General features: G+C 41.9%; 1 protein-coding gene across 2 annotated transcripts in view; it reads right to left on the reverse strand.

The window, feature by feature from the left end:
- DGKE (diacylglycerol kinase epsilon) overlaps positions 1 to 22,499 on the reverse strand; it is a 1,358,385-nt gene that overhangs the window by 144,684 nt on the left and 1,191,202 nt on the right. For both annotated transcript variants that reach the window (XM_044090462.1, XM_044090463.1), the window contains exon 9: positions 4,321 to 4,448. In XM_044090462.1, the coding sequence (XP_043946397.1) occupies positions 4,321 to 4,448 (128 nt within the window). The remainder of the gene's footprint in view (positions 1 to 4,320; positions 4,449 to 22,499) is intronic.

The following is a 22,499-nucleotide window of genomic DNA, read 5'->3' on the forward strand; positions in this document are numbered from 1 at the left end:
TAAGTCTCCAACCAATGTTTAGAAATTAAATAATAAAATTATACGACTCGTTGTTAAATTCAAAAGGAAAGACAAATATCAAGTGATTCTAAGTCTACAAATGCATAATAAGGTTCCTTCTATTCTCAATCATTTAAAAGATAAAGAATAAGCTAAAATACCAGGATTAGGTCATTTAAAAAAGTTGTCAGGCTCAATTAACAAGTTTCCAAATTCTGTGCATTAAATGTAAATCAAAACACATATCTACAAATCATATAAATCACAGTACAATGAACTGCTCTGCATAACACCATTATACTCAACAGGCAGTAGAATAATTCCTATGGACAATATGGATAAGGCATTTTTGCGTCATTCCTTAGTTTCCATCCTAACCTGTGAAATCTAACAGGGAAAACATGCTCACTATAAAGGACCTCCTATGTGGTCCACCTAGTAGGGGTGCTGAGGTATTGTTACACAGCAGTAAGGCCAAACATTGTATACTGGACGGCAGTATGTTGTCATGGTAGTGCTCAGATTTTGAAGTTTGTTGTTGTATCTTTCGGCTTTTCCCGGTTAGGGGTCGCCACAGCAGAACTCCGATCCGCTAATGATTGGCAGTAGATTTTTACATACCGACTTGCCAGGCCTGACACACAACCTTCAACGAAGGTACGCCCGTTCACACATGTCTCCACACAGAATATGCTTTAGCTGAGAATCGAACAGGACAACGTCTTACTGTGAGGCGACAATGCTACCGCAGCACCCTTTGAAGTTTGTAAAGAATTCAAAAGTCTTATAAAAAGCAATTAATTAAGATAAGGTGCTTAAGTTACAAAACCAGACTCCAGAGGTTATGCTTATTTACAGCGAGTTACTGGCTAGTAACAGGGAACCTCACTATGATGTACAAGTGGAAGAAAAATAATGATATGGCAGTGACACTGGGCATAGTACAATGAATTATAGTGCATTTCTTGAATTATAAAGAAGGAGAGTGTGCCCATACACCTCAAAAACTACAACCTGTAAAATTCAAAACAGCTCATGTAGTGAACCAAACGTAGGCAAACAACACATGTAGACAGCTTGCATACATTTAAAAGAACACTGGATAAGGCCATCGGAATTAGGGTATATGACCCAACATTATTAGGTGACAATTCTTAGAAGGCCTTAAAATAAGGCTTAAAGTTTGTTAATATGCAAATGATATACTCAACACTGGAAAATGAACAGGAAGCTAGCAGCCTATAAACAGCTGTAAGCCAACAAACAAACAAAGTGAAAACCACAAAATTTGGTACTTTTCTGTTAACGGGGCAACAGTCTTTGCAAAGCAGAACTGTTGCTGCGAAGCGTGCCTGGAGAAGTACCTAAACTTATGCAGGATCTTTTTTCCTTTCTGCTTGTTTCCCTAAACTGTACACAGATGTATAAATAAACATTGTGCCCCAGATAGAAATTACGGCGAACAGACATCCTGAAAAGCAGAAAATAGATCTCGCTAATATAAATTACGGAGAACAGACATCCTGAAGTTGTCTTGATTTGGGTCAAGTCAGTTAAAGAAAGGTAGTTGGTGCTTTTTGTAAGATAAATAGTATGGCTGCAAACCTTCTGCACGACGGCACTGGAGTCTTGCTACAGAACAAGGGTGATGCAAAATTTAGCAGATTTACTTATGATAAAAATGAAGTTCATCATGAATTCCACTGCCCAGTTTGTAACCTTGGCAGGTGAAATTCCACCAACTGCTATGATCGAGTGGTGCTGTACATTGTCATACTTCCTAAAAGCAATGAGCAGTTCTATAGAAAAAATACATACCTGTGTTGGTGGTGTAAGTGTGCCATCCATATCAAAAATGCAGTAAATAAATTTAGCTAAATTATGCACAAAAAGACAGCGAGATGAATGGGGAAGGGAGCGAGAAAGGCCTGGCATGAAACTGGTGCCTGTCATAGTCAATCAGCTCATGAGTTGTGGACACTTTACAGCTGCTTGCAGGATATTTAAATGAACACAGTTTAAAGGGACAGAGGCTTAATTTTATTTTTCTGCAGTGCAAATATAGAATATATTTTTAAAGTTTTAAGAAAAAATAAATAAATCCCTACATTTTGGACAATGATGTTTGTGGAAAACCTGCCAATCCCCGTGACTTGCCTGCTTGGTACACAGGAAGAAAACACTTTAAATGCGATCATTAAGCTCATATCCAGTGCCTTATCATGCCTTTTAACCAGGTGTGTGTAAAATTTAGAAATGACATTGCCTTTGTTAATTATTATGCAGTAAAATAATTTTACACACATCTGGTTATATTCAGACCACAAAGACATGACAAGTAACTGGATTAGGAGCTCAGCAACCGCGTTTAAAGTGTTGCCCCAATAACGGAAAAGTACCCAAAATTCTTACTATATAACTCATTCTCAACATGGAACTGATTCTGTATTTAAGTTAACCCTTAACCACTGTGATATCATGCTGATGCTGTCCATCTAATGACTGCACTGATGATGTATATCCATGAATTAACCCAGTTGTATTCTACAATACTTCTAATGCACTCCTGGAAGAGGGTTGCAGGCAGACAGCATGTGAGTTTTGAATGTGTGGGGGAAAGGTAATTCACTGAGTCAATGAAGAGGACTTACAGCAGGTGCAATGCAGGGCACTTAGGTACACCACCTAGGTAGGGCATTCATCTTCAACTAGCAATCTGTGTGTACATATGTGAGTATGTATACTCATTTATGTATGCATGTACAAATGTACATATGTGTGTATAAATGTGGATGGGTACATGTGCATGCTTTAATGTATGTAAATCTGTATAGGTGTATGCAAATGATTGTGTGTGTGTGTGTGTGTGTGTGTGTGTGTGTGTGTGTGTGTGTGTGTGTGTGTGTGCGTGCATGTGCACCCGCATATTCAAGTGTGTACATATGTATGTGTATGTCTGTATTTATCACGGCTCTAAGACTAGGTAACCATGGAAATGAATAGAGGAAAGGAATAGTGTGCGTGATACTTCATCTTTACAAAGGCTTTGCATAAGTTACTTCATAGGAGGCCGACATAAAGAGTGGGAAGTAATGGGGGTAAGACCTAGGGTAAAGACTTTGACTTAGAACCGAGTAAAGAATAGGAAATCAAGAGTGATGATCACTGGGGTTCTGTAGGGCTCTGTGCTACTCCTGTTCTTTCAAATTAGCAGATACATAGGATTATAGGAAGAACAAACTTGTTTACAGACAACATAAAGGTAGAACAACAATTAGCTGAAATATTGTGGATTTATAAAGTGATATGAAGAGATTACAGGTTTGGTCAAAGATGTATAGCATTTAAGGTTTAAAACAGTTAAGTAAAAAACAATACACTTTCACTGTAATAATCAAAAAGTCACATAAATTATCGTATCTGCATTATAAGTTACAAACTAGTTACACTCATTTTGGAAACCTACTTTATTCTAATTGGGGTCAGGAAACAGCTACAGCCTATCCTGACAAGCAATAAGTAGAAGGCGGAGAATCAATTATAAATGTTAATTCCAGTCCAATGCAGAAGGAACACCAAGAAGAGAATACTGTAAAAGAATGTGTATGTGTGTGTGTGTGTGTGTGTGTGTGTGTGTGTGTGTGTGCTTGCACGCATGTGCATTATATATATACATGTGCATTATATATATATATATATATATATATATATATATATATATATATATATATATAGAGAGAGAGAGAGAGGGAAAGAAAGAAAGAAAGAGTGTTGACAAAGTGCTGAAATGTATATCTAAAAACAAGTTTATGGGAATGGGCTTGTTTTGACAACTGAAGACACAGAATAGGGGACCTAACTGGAAATAAAATGCATTAACAGGGTTGGAAGAAGGTGCACATTACGAAATAAAGGAAGGAGTTGTAATCAGGGGCTATAATGATCATATCACAGTTCAGCCACTAAGATTTGACAGAAGGGGGCATTTCTTTATGGAAAGGGTATTGGAGGGGCAGAACTATTGACCAAATGGGGTGAGTGGAGACTGTATATCTCTACAAAAAGATTCAAAGAGCCATGAGATAACTGGGTAGTGTATTACTGAACAAGCAAAGTAACTAACATGCAGGATGAATTTAAGTTCAATCAGACTAGACAGGTTAGCAAATCTATTACTGTTCTCAAGACTAAAAAACAACTATCCTTTTCTCTGACAAATATAAAATACAAGAAGAAACAGAAAAATAAATATTCGGCCTATGTTGTGCCAAAAAATGACAAGTTTCACTAAGGATTCATTCTTTTTTCATGTTTCTGTACCTTGCTGGTGGATAAGGTTCATCTCCCATGCCCTCCCATAGCCTGCAGCCCCCTCCCCAGTAAGCAATATTGAGGACGATGATTCCTTCCAGTTCTGGCAACTCCACTCTTTCTCCATCCAACTCAAGCTAAGAAGAAAAAAAAGAAAATACAGTTGAACTACAAGAAAAAAATGTAAAAGTACTTCTGCAGCAAGATGTAGCAGTAGAAAATTACATCTGTGAAACATTTCCCTGATAAAGAGAACACATTATACCTTGGATATGCTTAGCTGTCAGTGACATCTGTATTTTAACAACAAATGCTGCTTCTATACTATATGGATAAATTGCAACCATAGATACAATAAACTCTCAGTTAACTGGAACTTAAGCAACCAGAAAAAAATTATAGAAATACAGTACAATTTTCATGTGTTGCACTTTCTGTCCCCCCAGAAACATACCTGACATTTTGAGAGTTTTAAAAAGGAAGACTGGAATAAATTCCCTCTCTCCCCAAACTAAGAACAAGTCAAACCAGACAAATAGTATTGGGTACAGTATTAGTCAGGCCTATTTTAAAAGTAAGTCTCAAGCAACCAGAAACTACAGTTATCTGGCATCTGTCAATCCCCATGGGTGCCAGTTAACCAAGAGTTTACTGTAGTCTGCTGTAGCGTGTTAAAGCTAATAGTTGCCATTTCAGTAACCTGAAAATGGTCTGCTTGGATCAGTGCTCTAGCAAAGACAGCCATGCATGCATACATCCATAAATAAATAAAATAAAACAAAACAAAATAAATTATTACTTTCAAGCAATGCCAAACAAAGTCTGAGCAAAATGGTGGTGGATACACTTTACAAGGTTTCACCTCAGAGACCTAAGAACCACCCCATAAAAGCATTAAACACAGTGTCCTCTTTCACTAGGCAAACAAAAGAAACGGATACATTTTCAGGCCAGTGTACGATTCTCAGTGTTAAGAAATATGAGTCACTCCACTTAGTTTCTAGTGTAATGTACTCATCATATTACCTGATCTTTTAGACGGCTCTCTGCAGCCGATAATGGTTGTGACTTCTCTTCTGGTATTTCCAGCTCAAAAAATTGCCTTAAGTTATGGCTCCCTTGATTTCCCTTTTTTGTTGATTTTCCATTTTGTGTGGATGCATGCATTTCCTTCCACTTACATCATGATATCACATGCCACGCTAGGAATTATTCCAAACCCAGTTTTACCCCCCCCAAGAATTGTTAATGCTGGAAATACAAGCTATACAGTCAAGAGGAGAAGGTTAACACTTGCATCACACCTCCAGCCACACATAGACCTACTAAATCAGCACTGGCAAAAAATACATAAAATCATACTTGGAGGCACTAAATAAAAACCTGCAAAAGCATCAGAGACCTACTAAGCAGACACCCAAACAACATGCACCTCCCGTCACAAACCAGACAACATATAAAACACAAAATCAGTGTGCAGCACGATCACAGCCCTTAAGGTGAAATAACATACCTAACACACTAGTAATAGGTGACTCTATAGTCAGGCACACTGACGCCCCACTCACTAGGCTGGACAAGCAGAAGGTTACTGTTAGCTGTCTGTCAGGAGCCAGAATCCGCCACATAACACAAGCACTCAGGTCACTCCAGAACAAGTACAAATATGACTGTTATCGTTCATGTTGGTGTGAATCACCTGAGACATACCTCCCAGGGCTACATGAAAAGAGACATGGAAGAGCTCTCTGATCATGTAGCCCAGGCTGGTATGACCCTGACTATGAGTAGCATCCTGCCCTCACCAACAATGATACCTCAGCATAAAGAAAAAAAAATGATCAATTTCAACAATTGGCTAAGCTTCTGGTGTCATTCAAAGAGGATCCAGTGTCTGTCAGCCTGGGACGACATGCTCGACAAGCCGCGTTGCTTCGCAAGAGACGGCTTGCAACTGTCACCCCTAGGCTATTGAATACTGGCCAAGGCGCTTGCTGCCCCTATAGTGCCTTTTTTAGGCAAGGCTCAAAAGTCAAACCCACCTCTGTAATCAGCACAATTAACAAAAAACTGAGGGTTATGCTAGTCAACGCCAGGAGTTTAAATCTCAAAATGCATGCGCTTGAAGCACTCCTCAGTATGGAGAACGTCGACATCTGTGCAGTAATTGAAACTTGGTTCAAGGCTCCACAGAGCACCCCAGCACTACCAGGCTACAACGCGTACCACACGTTTCAGCCACAGAACACAGACCGAAACACAAAAGGAGGGTGTGTATCCACATTCATCAAGGATACCTACACCTCCAGGTTAGTGGCGCAGCATGATACCTTTGAGATCATCCATGTGTAACTAACATCGGGCAAATCTGCAATGCAAATTGTGGCCTGCTACAGATCACCCTCCATGACCCAGGACCACCACTCCACCTTTCGGGAGACACTGGAAAACATGAAGGTCCTACCGAACACCATGACATTGGGCGATTTCAATTACCCTACCATTAACTGGGAAAACTACTCGAGTACAAACTCCCAGGCCCAGCGCTTCCTGGAATTCATCAACGCAAATGCCCTGGATCAGCTGGTAAACTCCCCTACCAGAGGTGAAAACATAATGGACCTGGTCATCACAAATATGGGCAACAGGTGTTCCACACCAGAGGTCAACCCATCACTGGTTAGATCAGACCATAAACTAATCACTCGGGATGTCCACACCCCACCACCAACCTCAACTATGGAAACCACAGTAAAAACTTTTCTACAGCAAACGTCACCTTACTGAAGACAGAGGCGGTAAGTTTCACAGCCCCCACGTTAAAGGATAATGCTGCCCAAGATGCAGAAACCTTTACAAATGCACTCTATGAGCACCTGCAAGGATGCATGGATCAAGCCATCCCTAGCAAAACCAAGACTCACTCCTCTAAGAGAAGGAAACCAGTCTGGTGGACCCCTGCCATAAACAGGCTATACAATAGAAGGAGGAAACTAGTTAAAAAAAAGCAAATCCCAAGAAGTAATCATTTTAAATCGAGTTGCTTGCTACTGAGATTTGTCTGCATACATCAACTGGACATAAGCTGATTTAAGTATATTTTCTGCATTTTTTTGTGGTTTTATAATTTGGACTGATTCCTCAGATCTAGCTCTGTTGAAACTGTCTTGTGTGTGTCTCTGAAGCTCTGCAGTAGTTGTTAGACTGCTTTGAAATTCCTTTAAGTGTTAATTAGCTTGGGGGGTTTCTGATAACATTAAAACCTGTGTTGGTTACATTTCTTGTAATCATTTTAAATCGAGTTGCTTGCTACTGAGATTTGTCTGCATACATCAACTGGACATAAGCTGATTTAAGTATATTTTCTGCATTTTTTGTGGTTTTATAATTTGGGCTGATTCCTCAGATCTAGCTCTGTTGAAAAGTACAGTTTTGTACCTACCATAAATGTAGATGTTCGAAGATCCACATTGCTGCAGTCCTTACTTATGGGTAGTCCGCTGTCCTCGGTCGGCCCGAATACCAAAGTATTAGGCTGACGTCGGTCATGGGCACCTAGATCTGACATCAGAGCATCAGGGTATAAAGGCGCATGACCGACGTCATATCCTCAGTCTTTTCTTGCCCCAGATGTCAGAAGGCCAAACAAGAAAGGCCACAGCCAAAAACAGAATACCTCCCAAAAACAAGCCCAACAACAACCATCACCTAAAGCATAGCACCATGTCAAACTACAGTGGGGAAGGAGGGAGGGTAAATTGGACTGCAGCAATGTGGATCTTGAACATCTACATTTATGGTAGGTACAAAACTGTACTATGTTCTTCATCTCACATTGCTGCAGTCCTTACTTATGGGTAGAATCCCAAAGCAACGGGAAAGGGGGGTTGGTAAAAATCATAGAGCATTAGGGGCTGCTAAAATGCCCTGTAAAATTGCAGTGGCAAATCCAGCCCTAGACTTAGAATAAAGAGGAAGGTGGTAATGTTTAGAAAAAGTATGCACTGAACTCCAAGTAGCTGCCTCCAAAATGTCTTTTGTAGCTACCCCTTAGAAAGGCCGTAGAAGTAGCAGTAGCCCTAGTGGAATGAGGCCTGATTCCAGCAGGAATCTCCTTACCATGATGGGAATAACAGAAAGAAATACAAAACCCAATCCATTTAGAAATAGTTTGTTTTGAAACAGGTTTACCCTGTGAACCCAAAGCAAAAGAAACAAACAACTGCTGAGACTGTCTGAACTCCTTGGTTCTGCTCAAATAATAACGCAACTGTCTGTGAATATCCAAAGTATGCAAAATTTTCTCCCCTTTATTTTGGGGGTTTGCATAAAAAGTAGGCAAATGAATAGTTTGGTTTAAGGCCACACTAGAAACCACTTTAGGCATAAAGGAAGGATTAGTACGCAAAGATACCCTATCCTTATGAAAAATCAGGAAAGGCTCCACTGCCATGAGGGCCTGTAATTCAGAAACCCTTCTTGCAGAGGTAATGGCCAACAAAAAAGCAGTTTTCCATGACAAATACTTTAACTCGGCAGTAGCTGCAGGCTCAAAAGGTTGTAGAGTAAGTTTTTCCAACACAAAATTGAGATCCCAAGCAGGAGTAGGAGCTCTACGTGGGGTCTTATATTCTTTGCCCCTCTAAGAAATTGCTTAAACAAAGGATGAGAGAATAAAGGAGGGTCACAATCATAGTGAGCAGAAATGGCTGCAGCATGGACCTTTATCGAGGAGAAAGACAAACCCTTGTCCAATAACTCAGTAAGATATTGAAGAGCAACACTTAAATCAGGTTTGGAGACATCAAAGTCCTTTCCTTTGCTCCAAATAAAAATCTCCTCCATTTATCAGAGTAAACTTTCCTGGTACTAGGCCTCCTGGCCTCCAAAATAACATTCAAAACTTGTTGTGGAAGCTGAGACCCTCCAGAGTCTAAAACAGAATATGCCAGGCTGTTAGATGCAGAGACTGAATCTTGACATTGAGGAAGTGATTGCCCTCTTGTGACAAAGGTGCGGAATCAAAGGCAGAGGCCATGGAGGTTCTCGTACTAAACTCCTCAGTAGTGGGTACCAGTGTTGTCGAGGCCAATCCGGTGCTATCAAAATCATGGTTGGCTTGTCTTGTCTGGCCTTCAAAAGTACCTTGGGAAGAAGAGGCAGAGGTGGAAAGGCATATACATGCAGATTGTTCCAACTGAATGATAGAGCATCCACCTTCCAAGCTGTGTGATGAAACATTTTTGTGCAAAACTTTGGCAACTGGCAATTTAGTTGGGAAGCGAACAGATCTATGTCTGGAGTTCCCCATAACACTGTCAACTTTTGAAATACATGAGGATCCAATTTCCACTCGTGAGGATCCACTATTTGTCTGCTCAACACATCTGCTAAGGAGTTCTGTGCTCCTGGTAGAAACCTTGCCTGAAGATTGAGGTGTAGATTGAGAGCAGTTTCCCACAAAATCATCGCTTGCCTGCAAAGAGGGTAAGAATGGGTTCCCCCTTGCTTGTTGATGTACCACATGACAATAGTGTTGTCTGTTTGAATCAACACCTGCCCTGGGTGAAGTAAATCTTTGAAAGCCATCAATGCAAACTGGACTGCTAACATTTCCTTCAAGTTGATATGCAAATGTTGGAGTTTGACAGGCCACGTGTCTTGCACCCATTTTCCATTGAGGTGAGCTCCCAAGCCTTGTCCGAGGCATCTGTCGTTAGAATCTGACTCGCCTCTGGCGGGTCACAGAGAGTCCCTTGTTTAGGTGACATTCCTGAGCCCACCACAAAACTCCTTCTGAATGCAAGGTATTATCTGAATGACAGTGTCTAGATCTTGGCAGTGCTGTGTCCATACATTTTTGAGATACCATTGAAGCTTCCTCATATGCAATTTGGCATTGGGAAGCACCAGAATACAAGATGCCATGAACCCCAAGGCTTGAAGGACTGTCCTTGCAGTCAGCCTGGACCTAGAGACATTTGATGGAAATAAAGAGAAAGGCTTCTTTGTTTGTCCGGGGTCAAAAAGCCATCTGGGAAGCTGTATTCAGTCTCACACCCAGAAAGCACATGTCCTGAGAGGGTACTAGACTGGACTTTGTTTCGTTCACAGAATACCCTAGGCATCTTAACACTGCCACCACATACTGTAGATGATGAAGAAGTTCGTCCTTTTCTTGTGCAATAATCAGGCAATCGTCCAAATAAGGATAAATCTGTATTCCTCTTAGTCTGAAAAGGCTATCACTGGAGCCAGAACCTTTGTGAACACTCTGGCAGTAGATAAGCCAAAGGGCAATGCAGAGAACTGATAATGTAAATTTCCAGCCAAAACGCAGGTACCTCCTGCAACTGGGCCTGATAGGAACATGAAGGTAAGCCTCTTTGAGATCCAGAGTAACCATCCAGTGATCTTTTCCCAACAGAGGTAAAAGTTGTTGTAAAGTCAGCATCTTGAACTTTGGAATGTCCAGGTAAGTGTTGAGGATAGATAAATCCAAAATTGGTCTCCACGTGTTCCCTTTCTTTGGAACTAGAAACAGGCGAGAATAAAATCCTAGGCCCACTTCTGACAGAGGAACTGGCTGTATAGCTCCTATTTGAAGAAGTAAAGAAATTTGTTTGTGAGCCTCTATCCTTTGCCGAGGAGGGGCGTCTGGCATGCCCTTGAAAGGAGGCATGGTATGGAAATAGAACTTGTAACCTCGGTTTATAATGTCCAATACCCATTTGTCCTGGGTGACTAAATGCCAATTTTGCTTGAAAAGAGCCAACTTTCCTCCCAAAGGAGCTGCCAGGCAAGAAGAATCTGGCAGCTGAAAATGCAGGTCATTGGGCCTGTTTACGAAAGGACTGGCCCCTGCCCTCACCAGCAGATTGAGCAGGCGAACTCCATTGTCTCGGCCTGAAGGTACTCTGAGCTCTGCCCCTACCACGCCTAGATCTACCCCTAGACTGAGAATCAGAAGAAGGGTCCACCCCTTAGTAGGCCAATTTCTACTAAACTTTGGAGGTTGTACCTGCAAAAAATCTTTAACAGTCTGCATAGACTTAACCTTGTCTTCCATTTTCTTTAAGACTGACTCCATAGGAGGACCAAACAAAACTTCAGACTGTAAAGGGGCATCCAGAATTCTAGACTTAACATGCTCAGACAAATTCTGATCCTTAAGCCAGGCGTGCCTACGAATAACTGAACCAGTGGCAGCCACCCTAGAAGAAGCCTGTAAAGCATCAAAACCACATTGCAAAGAGTGCTTTCCCACCTGTTCAGAAACATGCACTAAATCCTGCAATTCTTTACACTCTATGCCCTCTGCCAAAGCATCCACTTTAGATCTTAGCTGAGAAAGGAGGAAATTCTGATACTTCAACATATGAAACTGGCAGTTCAAAGCTCTCATTGCTAAAGTAGAAGAGGTATACACCTTCTTACCCCATCTATCCAAAGCTCTAGCTTCCTTATCCAGAGGAACCGGATTCTTAACAACAGAGGCTCTAACACCCTTAGGCCCCTGACTAATAGTTTCTGGGTCCCTAGGACTCTTATAAAGATATTTATGAGCCTCAGGCACCCTGTAATACCTGTCTGTTTAACTGGAGCAGGAGGCACAGAATCTGGATTAAGGGAAGCTTCCGAGAAAACATCTGAAACAACATCCAAAACCGGAGGTATAGCTAAGGGTCTATGCTGTGGTAAAAGCAAGAACTCCTAAGTCTCTTCCGTGCATCAGAGTAATCCTGTCCTTCCCACTTAAAATGCTCCCTCATGGAATGCAGAGTTTCTGAAAATGAAAAATCCTCTGGAGGAGAAGCAGAAGGAGTGGAATCCTCTGCATCAGAATCAGAATAAGGAGGAAATCTTGAATGTCTTCAGCAGAAGACTCTGAATCATCTGAGGCCTGCTCCAAACTTTCCAACTCTGGCTCCATCCTGGGCCTCTTATCAGGAGGGGGCATAGAACCTCTAATTAAAGTAATCAAATCCTCTGCCATTTTAAGCATGTGCTTTTTAGGCACAGACCCTGAAGAACCAGAACTGACACCAGAGGAAGGCAAAACAGACCTGCCCTTAGAAGGAGCCTTAGAAACAGTAACAGAAGGCCTAACCACCTTAGGCATTGAAGGGAGAATAGTAACCTGAGAGGCCCCTTCAGCCTGACCTGCCTCCTGAGAGGCCACATCATGTAAAATCAAAGTTTCCCCCTGGGACTCAACAGAAACTTCAGCCGGATCCACCTGTTCAGCTGTAGCTTCTAAAGATCCGGCGTCCGTAACGGACGAATCATCCTGCCTAGGCTTTAAAGATTTGTCTTGCGCTTCTTAGTAGAAGCAGGCGTCGGAACATCCGACGGCATATTATAATTACACCTCATGCCAAAGACTAACCTAGCGCAATCTAACCTCCGTTTATAGTGCGCATTAAACCTAGCACAAAACCGACACCCAACCACGCCGTGCTCCGGTCCCAAACAAGGAATACAAAGCGGTGATAATCCCTATGCGGTATCTGTTTCCCACAAGAAATACAATTATTCACTTTTCTGACATCCGTAAGTAACTGAGGCAAGAAAAACAAAATATTCCCCAATGGGGTACTTAGCCCAACTTGGTATTGGTCTGAAACTCCAGCGAAAAATTTCAGAACGCCGAACGGCACTTGCAACGCTGCTTCTGCATCGGACCATGCGGCAAAAAAGACTGAGGATATGACGTCGGTCATGCGCCTTTATACCCTGACGCTCTGATGTCAGATCTAGGCGCCCATGACCGACGTCAGCCTAATACTTTGGTATTCGGGCCGACCGAGGACAGCGGACTACCCATAAGTAAGGACTGCAGCAATGTGAGATGAAGAACATCTGTCTTGTGTGTGTCTCTGAAGCTCTGCAGTAGTTGTTGGACTGCTTTGAAATTCCTTTAAGTTTTAATTAGCTTGGGGGGTTTCTGATAACATTAAAACCTGTGTTGGTTACATTTCTTGTAATCATTTTAAATCGAGTTGCTTGCTACTGAGATTTGTCTGCATACATCAACTGGACATAAGCTGATTTAAGTATATTTTCTGCATTTTTTGTGGTTTTATAATTTGGACCGATTCCTCAGATCTAGCTCTGTTGAAACTGTCTTGTGTGCATCTCTGAAGCTCTGCAGCACTTGTTAGACTGCTTTGAAATTCCTTTAAGTGTTAATTAGCTTGGGGGGTTTCTGATAACATTAAAACCTGTGTTGGTTACATTTCTTGTAATCATTTTAAATCGAGTTGCTTGCTACTGAGATTTGTCTGCATACATCAACTGGACATAAGCTGATTTAAGTATATTTTCTGCATTTTTTTGTGGTTTTATAATTTGGACTGATTCCTCAGATCTAGCTCTGTTGAAACTGTCTTGTGTGTGTCTCTGAAGCTCTGCAGTAGTTGTTAGACTGCTTTGAAATTCCTTTAAGTGTTAATTAGCTTGGGGGGTTTCTGATAACATTAAAACCTGTGTTGGTTACATTTCTTGTAATCATTTTAAATCGAGTTGCTTGCTACTGAGATTTGTCTGCATACATCAACTGGACATAAGCTGATTTAAGTATATTTTCTGCATTTTTTGTGGTTTTATAATTTGGACTGATTCCTCAGCTCTAGCTCTGTTGAAACTATCTTGTGTGTGTCTCTGAAGCTCTGCAGTAGTTGTTAGACTGCTTTGAAATTCCTTTAAGTGTTAATTAGCTTGGGGGGTTTCTGATAACATTAAAACCTGTGTTGGTTACATTTCTTGTAATCATTTTAAATCGAGTTGCTTGCTACTGAGATTTGTCTGCATACATCAACTGGACATAAGCTGATTTAAGTACATTTTCTGCATTTTTTTGTGGTTTTATAATTTGGACTGATTCCTCAGCTCTAGCTCTGTTGAAACTGTCTTGTGTGTGTCTCTGAAGCTCTGCAGTACTTGTTAGACTGCTTTGAAATTCCTTTAAGTGTTAATTAGCTTGGGGGGTTTCTGATAACATTAAAACCTGTGTTGGTTACATTTCTTGTAATCATTTTAAATCGAGTTGCTTGCTACTGAGATTTGTCTGCATACATCAACTGGACATAAGCTGATTTAAGTATATTTTCTGCATTTTTTGTGGTTTTATAATTTGGACTGATTCCTCAGATCTAGCTCTGTTGAAACTGTCTTGTGTGTGTCTCTGAAGCTCTGCAGTAGATGTTAGACTGCTTTGAAATTCTTTTAAGTGTTAATTAGCTTGGGGGGTTTCTGATAACATTAAAACCTGTGTTGGTTACATTTCTTGTAATCATTTTAAATCGAGTTGCTTGCTACTGAGATTTGTCTGCATACATCAACTGGACATAAGCTGATTTAAGTACATTTTCTGCATTTTCTTGTGGTTTTATAATTTGGACTGATTCCTCAGATCTAGCTCTGTTGAAACTGTCTTGTGTGTGTCTCTGAAGCTCTGCAGTACTTGTTAGACTGCTTTGAAATTCCTTTAACTGTTAATTAGCTTGGGGGGTTTCTGATAACATTAAAACCTGTGTTGGTTACATTTCTTGTAATCATTTTAAATCGAGTTGCTTGCTACTGAGATTTGTCTGCATACATCAACTGGACATAAGCTGATTTAAGTACATTTTCTGCATTTTTTTGTGGTTTTATAATTTGGACTGATTCCTCAGATCTAGCTCTGTTGAAACTGTCTTGTGTGTGTCTCTGAAGCTCTGCAGTAGTTGTTAGACTGCTTTGAAATTCCTTTAAGTGTTAATTAGCTTGGGGGGTTTCTGATAACATTAAAATCTGTGTTGGTTACATTTCTAGTAATCATTTTAAATCGAGTTGGTTGCTACTGAGATTTGTCTGCATGCATCAACTGGATATAAGCTGATTTAAGTACATTTTCTACATTTTTTGTGGTTTTATAATTTGGACTGATTCCTCAGATCTAGTTCTGTTGAAACTGTCTTCCCCACCCCCCTTCCTGTTCTTGGTTGTAGTTTAAATTTGGTGGCTTTTGCAGTGCCCGCCCCACTGTAGATTTGATCTAGGACGCTCCCCCAGTCCCATCTCTTTACCGCATTCTATCTAATAAACCCTTTCTGCACTTGCTTTTAGTCCTTTTTAATTTAATTACATTTTCAAACTGTGTGTGGACTAATATTGCTACATACTCAAGTGTGCCAGCTTGCACTGCATGTGAATTGTTTTTACTACTGTTTTTGCTACTTTTCTGAAAAAAAAAAAAAATTATTATCTGCTTTTACTGTATTTGTGTTTCTTCCTAATAAATTTTGCTTTTGCGTCATCTTAAAAGTACTCAGTTGTATTTATTACGTCTTGGTGCAACTCATTCTAAGCCTTTTAGTTTAAGCACTTGGGCTTCAGATCAGTTGTTTTACATTAAGAAGGTTTGTGGTCTGCACTGTAGTGGCAGGACAGGTAGCTTACATCCTTCTAAGTTGGGAACTGCTGATTGAGGGCTCAGTGTCAGTTATTCTAAAAGTGTATTAATTCTGGTTTAAGCACTTGGGCTTCAGGCCAGTTATTTTACATTATAAGGGTTCATGGTCTGCACTCTGGTGGGAGGAGAGGCTGGACTCTGCCCTTCTGAGCTGGGAATTTCTGGTTAAAGGCTTATAGTGCCTGCATATTTGAACTGCTTCTTACTAAATTGGTACACCTTGTTTGCTGTAGCGTAGACTAGATCCAGGCCTGCTGAATCTAGCTTTGTTTGTATAACTTGAGCACTAATCCAGGCATTCTTCAAAGTATTCAATTGTATTTATTACTGCTTGGTAGTAACTTGATTAAAGTGTAGCTATCATTCTAAGTCTTTTGGATTAAGCACTTGGGCTTCAGACCAGTTGTTTTACATTAGGAAGGTTTGTGGCCTGCACTGTGGTGGCAGGACAGGTGGCTTACATCCTTCTAAGTTGGGAACTGCTGATTGAGGGCTCAGTGTCTGTTATTCTAAAAGTGTATTAGTTCTGGTTTAAGCACTTGGGCTTCAGGCCAGTTATTTTACATTAAGAAGGCTTGTGGTCTGCACTCGGGAGGAGAGGCTGGCCTCTGCCCTTCTGAGCTGGGAATTTCTGGTTAAAGGCTTATAGTGCCTGCATATTTCAACTGTTTCTTACTGAAATTGGTACACCTTGTTTGCTGTAGCATAGACTAGATCCAAGCCTGCTGAATCTAGCTCTGTTTGTATGTGTGCTGTTTGTTTGCTTGTTATTTCCCTGAAATGCTAATACCACCTAAAACGCGACTTTTCAGTGCTTCTGTGGATCCCTAGTGATATCTGCATTGCTTACTGTACTCATGTCCTTGTTTCACTTAAAAGAAAGTTACTGTTTGTCGTTTTTGCATTTAAGTTACCTGTAACACATTGCATTTAAGTTACCTGGCACTTGCTCACTAAAGGCACTTGCTCACTAAAGCAATTATATAAGTCAGCACTAAAGCACTACACTCTCACAAAGTCCTCTTGAGTACCTTGTTCCCCATTGGCCCTTTTTTTTCAATTATAAAGGAATTCCCAATACTATTCTAGCATGTCCAAAGGTCAGTTGTCAATCTTCTCTCCGGTCCAGCTGGTGAATCTGGGAATCTTGAGGCAATGTTACAACTGCCTCATGTACACAGACAACCCTCTCCTCCTCCCAATAAATTCCAACACATGTGAGAGATGCATCCATATAGCCAAACTGGAGGCTAAGCTCTCTCAACTCAGTACTGGCGTAACCAGTCAGGAGGAGAAGGAAACCACACTCAGTACAATTCCAGTCTCACATAGACCTACCACGACAGTAGACCAAACACATAAACACACAAAAACATACTCGGAGGCTCTAAATAAAAATCTGCCTAAGCAGCAGAGACCTCCAAAGCAGACACCCAAGCAACCGCTACCCCAAAACAAAACACGTGCAACCCATAGCTCACAAAGCCAGTGTGCCGAACAGTCACAGCCCTTAAGCTAAACAACACACCTGATACACTTGTAATAGGTGACTCTATCATCAGGCATACTGACGTCCCGCTCACCAGGCTGAACAAGGAGAAGGTCACGGTGAGCTGCCTGTTGGGCGCTAGGATCCGCCACATAACACAAGCACTCAGGTCACTCCAAGGCAAGTACAAATATGACTCAGTCATTGTCCATGCTGGTGTGAATGACCCAAGACGTACCTCCCTGGACTACATGAAAAGAGACATAGAGGAGCTCTCTGAGCATGTGGCCTAAGCTGGTATGACCCTGACCTTGAGTAGCATCTTACCCTCACCAAGAATTATGCCACAATATGAAGACAAGATGATCAATTTCAACAATTGGCTTAATTATTGGTATCATTCAAAGGGGATCCAATGCCTGTCAGCCTGGGATGACATGCTCGACAAACCACGATGCTTCGATAGGGACGGCTTGCACCTGTCACCCCTGGGCTTTCGGATATTGGCAAAGGCTCTTGCTACCCCCATAGTGCCTTTTTTAGGCAAGGCTCAAAAGACAAACCCACCTCCATAGGTATCACAAGGGATAAGAATCTAAGAGTAATGCTACTCAACACCAGAAGTCTAAACCTCAAGATGCACGCACTCGAAAATCTCCTTAGCATGGAGAACATCGATATCTGTGCAGTAACAGAAACCTGGTTCAAGGCTCTCGAGAGCACCCCAGCACTACCAGGTTATACCTCATACCATGCTTTTCGGCCCCAAAACTTGGACCGACCCACAAAAGGAGGGGGAGTATCAATATTCGTCAAAGATACCCACACCTCCAGGTTGGTGGCACAGCACGAAGCATCAGAGACTATCCATGTGCAACTAACAGTGGGTAAAACTGCCTTCCAGTTTATAGCCTGCTACAGACCACCCTCCCTAACCCAGGAACCCCACTCAGCCTTCATGAGAACACTGGAAAATATGAAGGTCTCTCCAAACACCATTATATTGGGCGACTTCAACTACCCAAACATAGACTGGGAGCATTACTCTAGCTCCAACACCCTAGCCCAAAGGTTCCTAGAATTTATAAACTCAAATGCTATTGAACAACTTGTTACCACTCCCACAAGAGGGGAAAACATACTGGACCTGATCATCACCAACATGGGGACCCTATGCTCCAGACCAGAAGTGTATCCCTCACTGGTAAGATCAGACCATAAACTAATCTCACTGGATGTTCACATCCCGACACCACCCCCTGCCCAGGAAACCACAGTGAAAAACTTCTCTAAAGCAAATTTCACACTCCTCAAAACTGAGGTGGAATCCTTCAAAACCCCCGAGCCTGTGGAAAATACGGCCCAGACCGCAGAATCCTTTATAAACGCATTCTATGAACACCTTCAGGAATGCATGGATCATGCGATCCCAAATAAAACCAAGACCCAATCCTCCAAAGGCAGACGTCCTGTCTGGTGGACCCCAGCCATAAACAAGCTATACAATAGAAGGAGGAAGCTACTAAATGACAGAGCAAAAGTCCAAAAAGGGAAGGCATCTCTGATCAGTATTAGCAAAAAACTACTGGCACTCATAAAATCGTCTAAGGCCAGCTTCGAGAGAAAAATTGCACAGGACACTAAGGATAATCACAAGGCTTTCTTTGGTTATGTTAGGAACCTGGGTGGTAATTCCCAGATATGCTCAGAATTAGTCCAAAATGACAAAAAATACACCGAACCCACAGACATTGCCAACATCCTAGCTGACAGGTTCAGTGCAAACCCCCCCCCACCAAAAGGGCAAATATCTATTTCAGCAGAGTGCTGCCCCCCTGACATCTCGGATGCTCAGGTAAGAGCCGCCCTCTCCAAAGCAAAAAACACAGCATCAGTGGGACCAGACGGTGTCCCAGGCTGCGTCCTACATGAACTCCAAGAAGAGCTAAACCCAAACATAAAACTACTGTTCAATCTCAGCCTTACTACAGGATATGTACCCAAAGAGTGGCATACAGCAACTGTGGTCCCTCTCCACAAAGGTGGTGCCTCAACGGATCCTGGAAACTATCGCCCCATAAGCCTGACTAGCTTGGTCTGCAAAGCTATGGAAAGGGTAATCATGGACCTCATAAATAAAGATATTGGGGACCTACAGACACTGGATCCTACCCAGTTCGGCTTTGTTAAGGGCAGATCCTGCCTCTTAAACCTGGTTGATTTCTTTGAAACAGTCACCAAGGCCAGTGACGAGGGGAAGGTGGTCCACACAGCCTACCTGGACCTCACAAAAGCCTTCGATACAATACCCCACTCGGGCATTATAGATAAGCTCACCAGCGTAAATATAAACCCCTATGTCACTAGATGGGTTGAAAACTGGCTCAAAAACAGAACCCACATGGTTAGAATTGCTGGAGCCATGTCAGACTCCAAACCAGTTACAAGTGGCGTCCCACAAGGCTCAGTCCTGGGACCTCTCTTGTTCAGTATATATTTCTCGGAGGTACAGGCCAACACGGAAGGACTGTGGCTGACCAAGTTCGCAGATGACTGCAAACTGGGTGCCATAATCGACTCTCCAGCTGACACAAGCATCCTCCAAAAGGGCCTCATAGAAACAGACAACTGGTGCCAGAGCCATGGCCTCAAGCTAAACACCAAAAAGTGTATAGTCATCCCCTTTGGCAAAACAAAGTGCCCACAAATTACCACATAGGTGGTAATCCATTAAGTACAGAAGAAGTAATTAAGGACCTGGGGACCCAAGTTGATAGCAATCTCTCATTTGACAACCACGTGGCCAAAGTGGTTAGAAAAACATTTTATACAGCCCACCTAATCGTGAAGGGATTCACATCCAGATCAGGGGAGGTCATTGTGCCTCTTTACTCATCCCTCATCAGGCCCATAATTGAGTACAATGCCCCTTTTGGGATGTACCTTACCAGACACCTGCAGCAACTGGAAAGACCCCAAAAGTACCTCACCAAGAGGATCAAAGGGCTCAGACAGATACCATATACTACCCGGTTAAAGAAACCCCAGCTCTACTCAGTGGCATACCGCCTGTTCAGAGGCGATCTGTGCCTGACGTATAAAGCCATGTCCAACCCGGAATTAATGGATATGCTGCACCTCAGAAAATCCAAATCCTATCGAGCTACACGCTCGAGAGACTTGAACCTCAGCACTGAAATAAATAGGACATGCTGGAGGGACAGATTCATAACCCAGAGGCTCCCTTCACTCTGGAATAAAATCCCAGTCCAGGTTAGGCAGAGTCCCTCATTGACTCTCTTCAAGAGGAATCTTGATGAGTGGATGGGAGATCATAGGTTTACCCCGGGTATCACTTCTGTGTCACTGTTAGACAGAGGCACAGTATACTAACCTCAAAAAAAGGGCATAACAAAATTAATTTAAAATGGGTGGCGAAAGCCAAACACATTCTGGCTAGGCTTATAAATGCCCTAGGGCAGATAGCCTAGTATGAACCTATGAACCTATAAGACGGAAAGACATCCCTGATCAGTATGAGTAAGAAACTAAGGTCCCTCATAAAATCATCCAAGGCTAACTTCGAAAGGAAAATAGCCAAGGATTCAAAAGATAACCACAAAGCCTTCTTTAGCTATGCTAAGAATCTAAGTGGCAACTCGCAGATATCAACTGAACTAGTGCAATACAGCACAAAATATACTGAACCTACTGATACTGCCAACATCCTGGCAGATAGATTCAGTGCAAACATCAACCCCCTCTCACCCCTAAAAGGGCCCACAACAATACCGGAAAAGTGTAGTGTCCCGGAAATCACAGACGCACAAATGAAAATAGCCCTTTCAAAAGCCAAAAACACAGCGTCAATGGGGCCAGATGGTGTCCCAGGCTGCGTCTTGCACGAACTACAGAACGTAAACACGCTGTTCAGCCTCAGCCTCTCCACAGACTACATTCCCATAGAATGACATACAGCAACAGTTATTCCACTCCACAAAGGAGGGGCCACAACTGACTCTGGTAACTATTGCCCCATAAGCCTGACTAGCCTGGACTGCAAGGCTATGGAGCGCATCATCATGGAACTCATTAAAAAAGACATTGAGAACCTCCAAACACTTGACCCGACCCAAGTCGGCTTTGTTAAGGGCAGATCTTGCCTACTAAACCTGGTTGACTTCTTCGAGACAGACACCAAGGCCATAGACGAGGTTCAAACAGCCTAAATGAATAAACATAAAAAGCAACCGATGTAAGAACACCACAAACTCTATTTATTAAGCACTTTTCGTCCAGCATAGTGGCTGGACTTCTTCAGATAAAAGAATCAACTTCATAGACACTCTTAAAGGACCACTACGGGAAAAAAAATCAAAAAGATATATTTTTTAACTTTTCCTTGGGATTGGCTCATTGCAACCTGTATGCACTAGATAGAAGTAGTTACTACTAATTTTATTCAGTTTGTAACCCTGACTGACCTCCTGGGGGCAGACATCCTGATGAGAGTTTAGAAAAAATCTTCCAAATTATACACTGTCAGTCCACTGTTTCTGAGAATACAATGACCCTAGCTAGGCTGTCATACACGACTTCCATTCAGAATGGAAGAAGAGGAAAGAGCAGCTAAGTTTGACAGGCCTCAGTAAAAGTACCATTTACTGTCACAGAGTGCCTTTTACAAATGTGTTTCCTAACGATGTGTTACACATTCTGTGAAAAAATCTTCCAGAACTGCCAGCTCATTGCTGAGATAACAGAGTTAATTTAGACATTCTATTATGATCTGCTTCAGTTCTTTCTCAAGTTACTCCTCCCATATTCCCACCCTCAGCTAGAAGAGTTTCACATTTCCTGCCTTGCTAGGTTCAGCTAATTTGAATGACAACACACATCACAGTTGCTTGCAGTCAGCCAGGTGTGCCTCTGAAACTGTTCCCTCATCTCTCTCCTTACAGCTATCATCTGAATAGCACTTTCACAGTAAGTCATGGTAGAAATATGCTTTTAGCAATCCCTAATGTAAAGGTTTTTAAGTATTCCTCTGAACATGCCCGTAACATACACAGATAAAAATTGATCTGGGCCACTGACAGATTTAGCTACAACTGTGAATCCATACTCTAACCAAAATGAATATTCATATTTGTCTTAAAAAGAATTGCAGTCCTCTGCATTTTTATCCATTAGGCATGCCAGTGATGTGTCCTTCTGTTTGTAGTTACTACTGCTGTTGTGTGC

Source organism: Protopterus annectens, chromosome 12.part0 (genome assembly GCF_019279795.1).
Source record: "Protopterus annectens isolate FY-2018-M chromosome 12.part0, PAN1.0, whole genome shotgun sequence".
In the NCBI taxonomy this organism is placed as follows: domain Eukaryota; kingdom Metazoa; phylum Chordata; order Ceratodontiformes; family Protopteridae; genus Protopterus; species Protopterus annectens.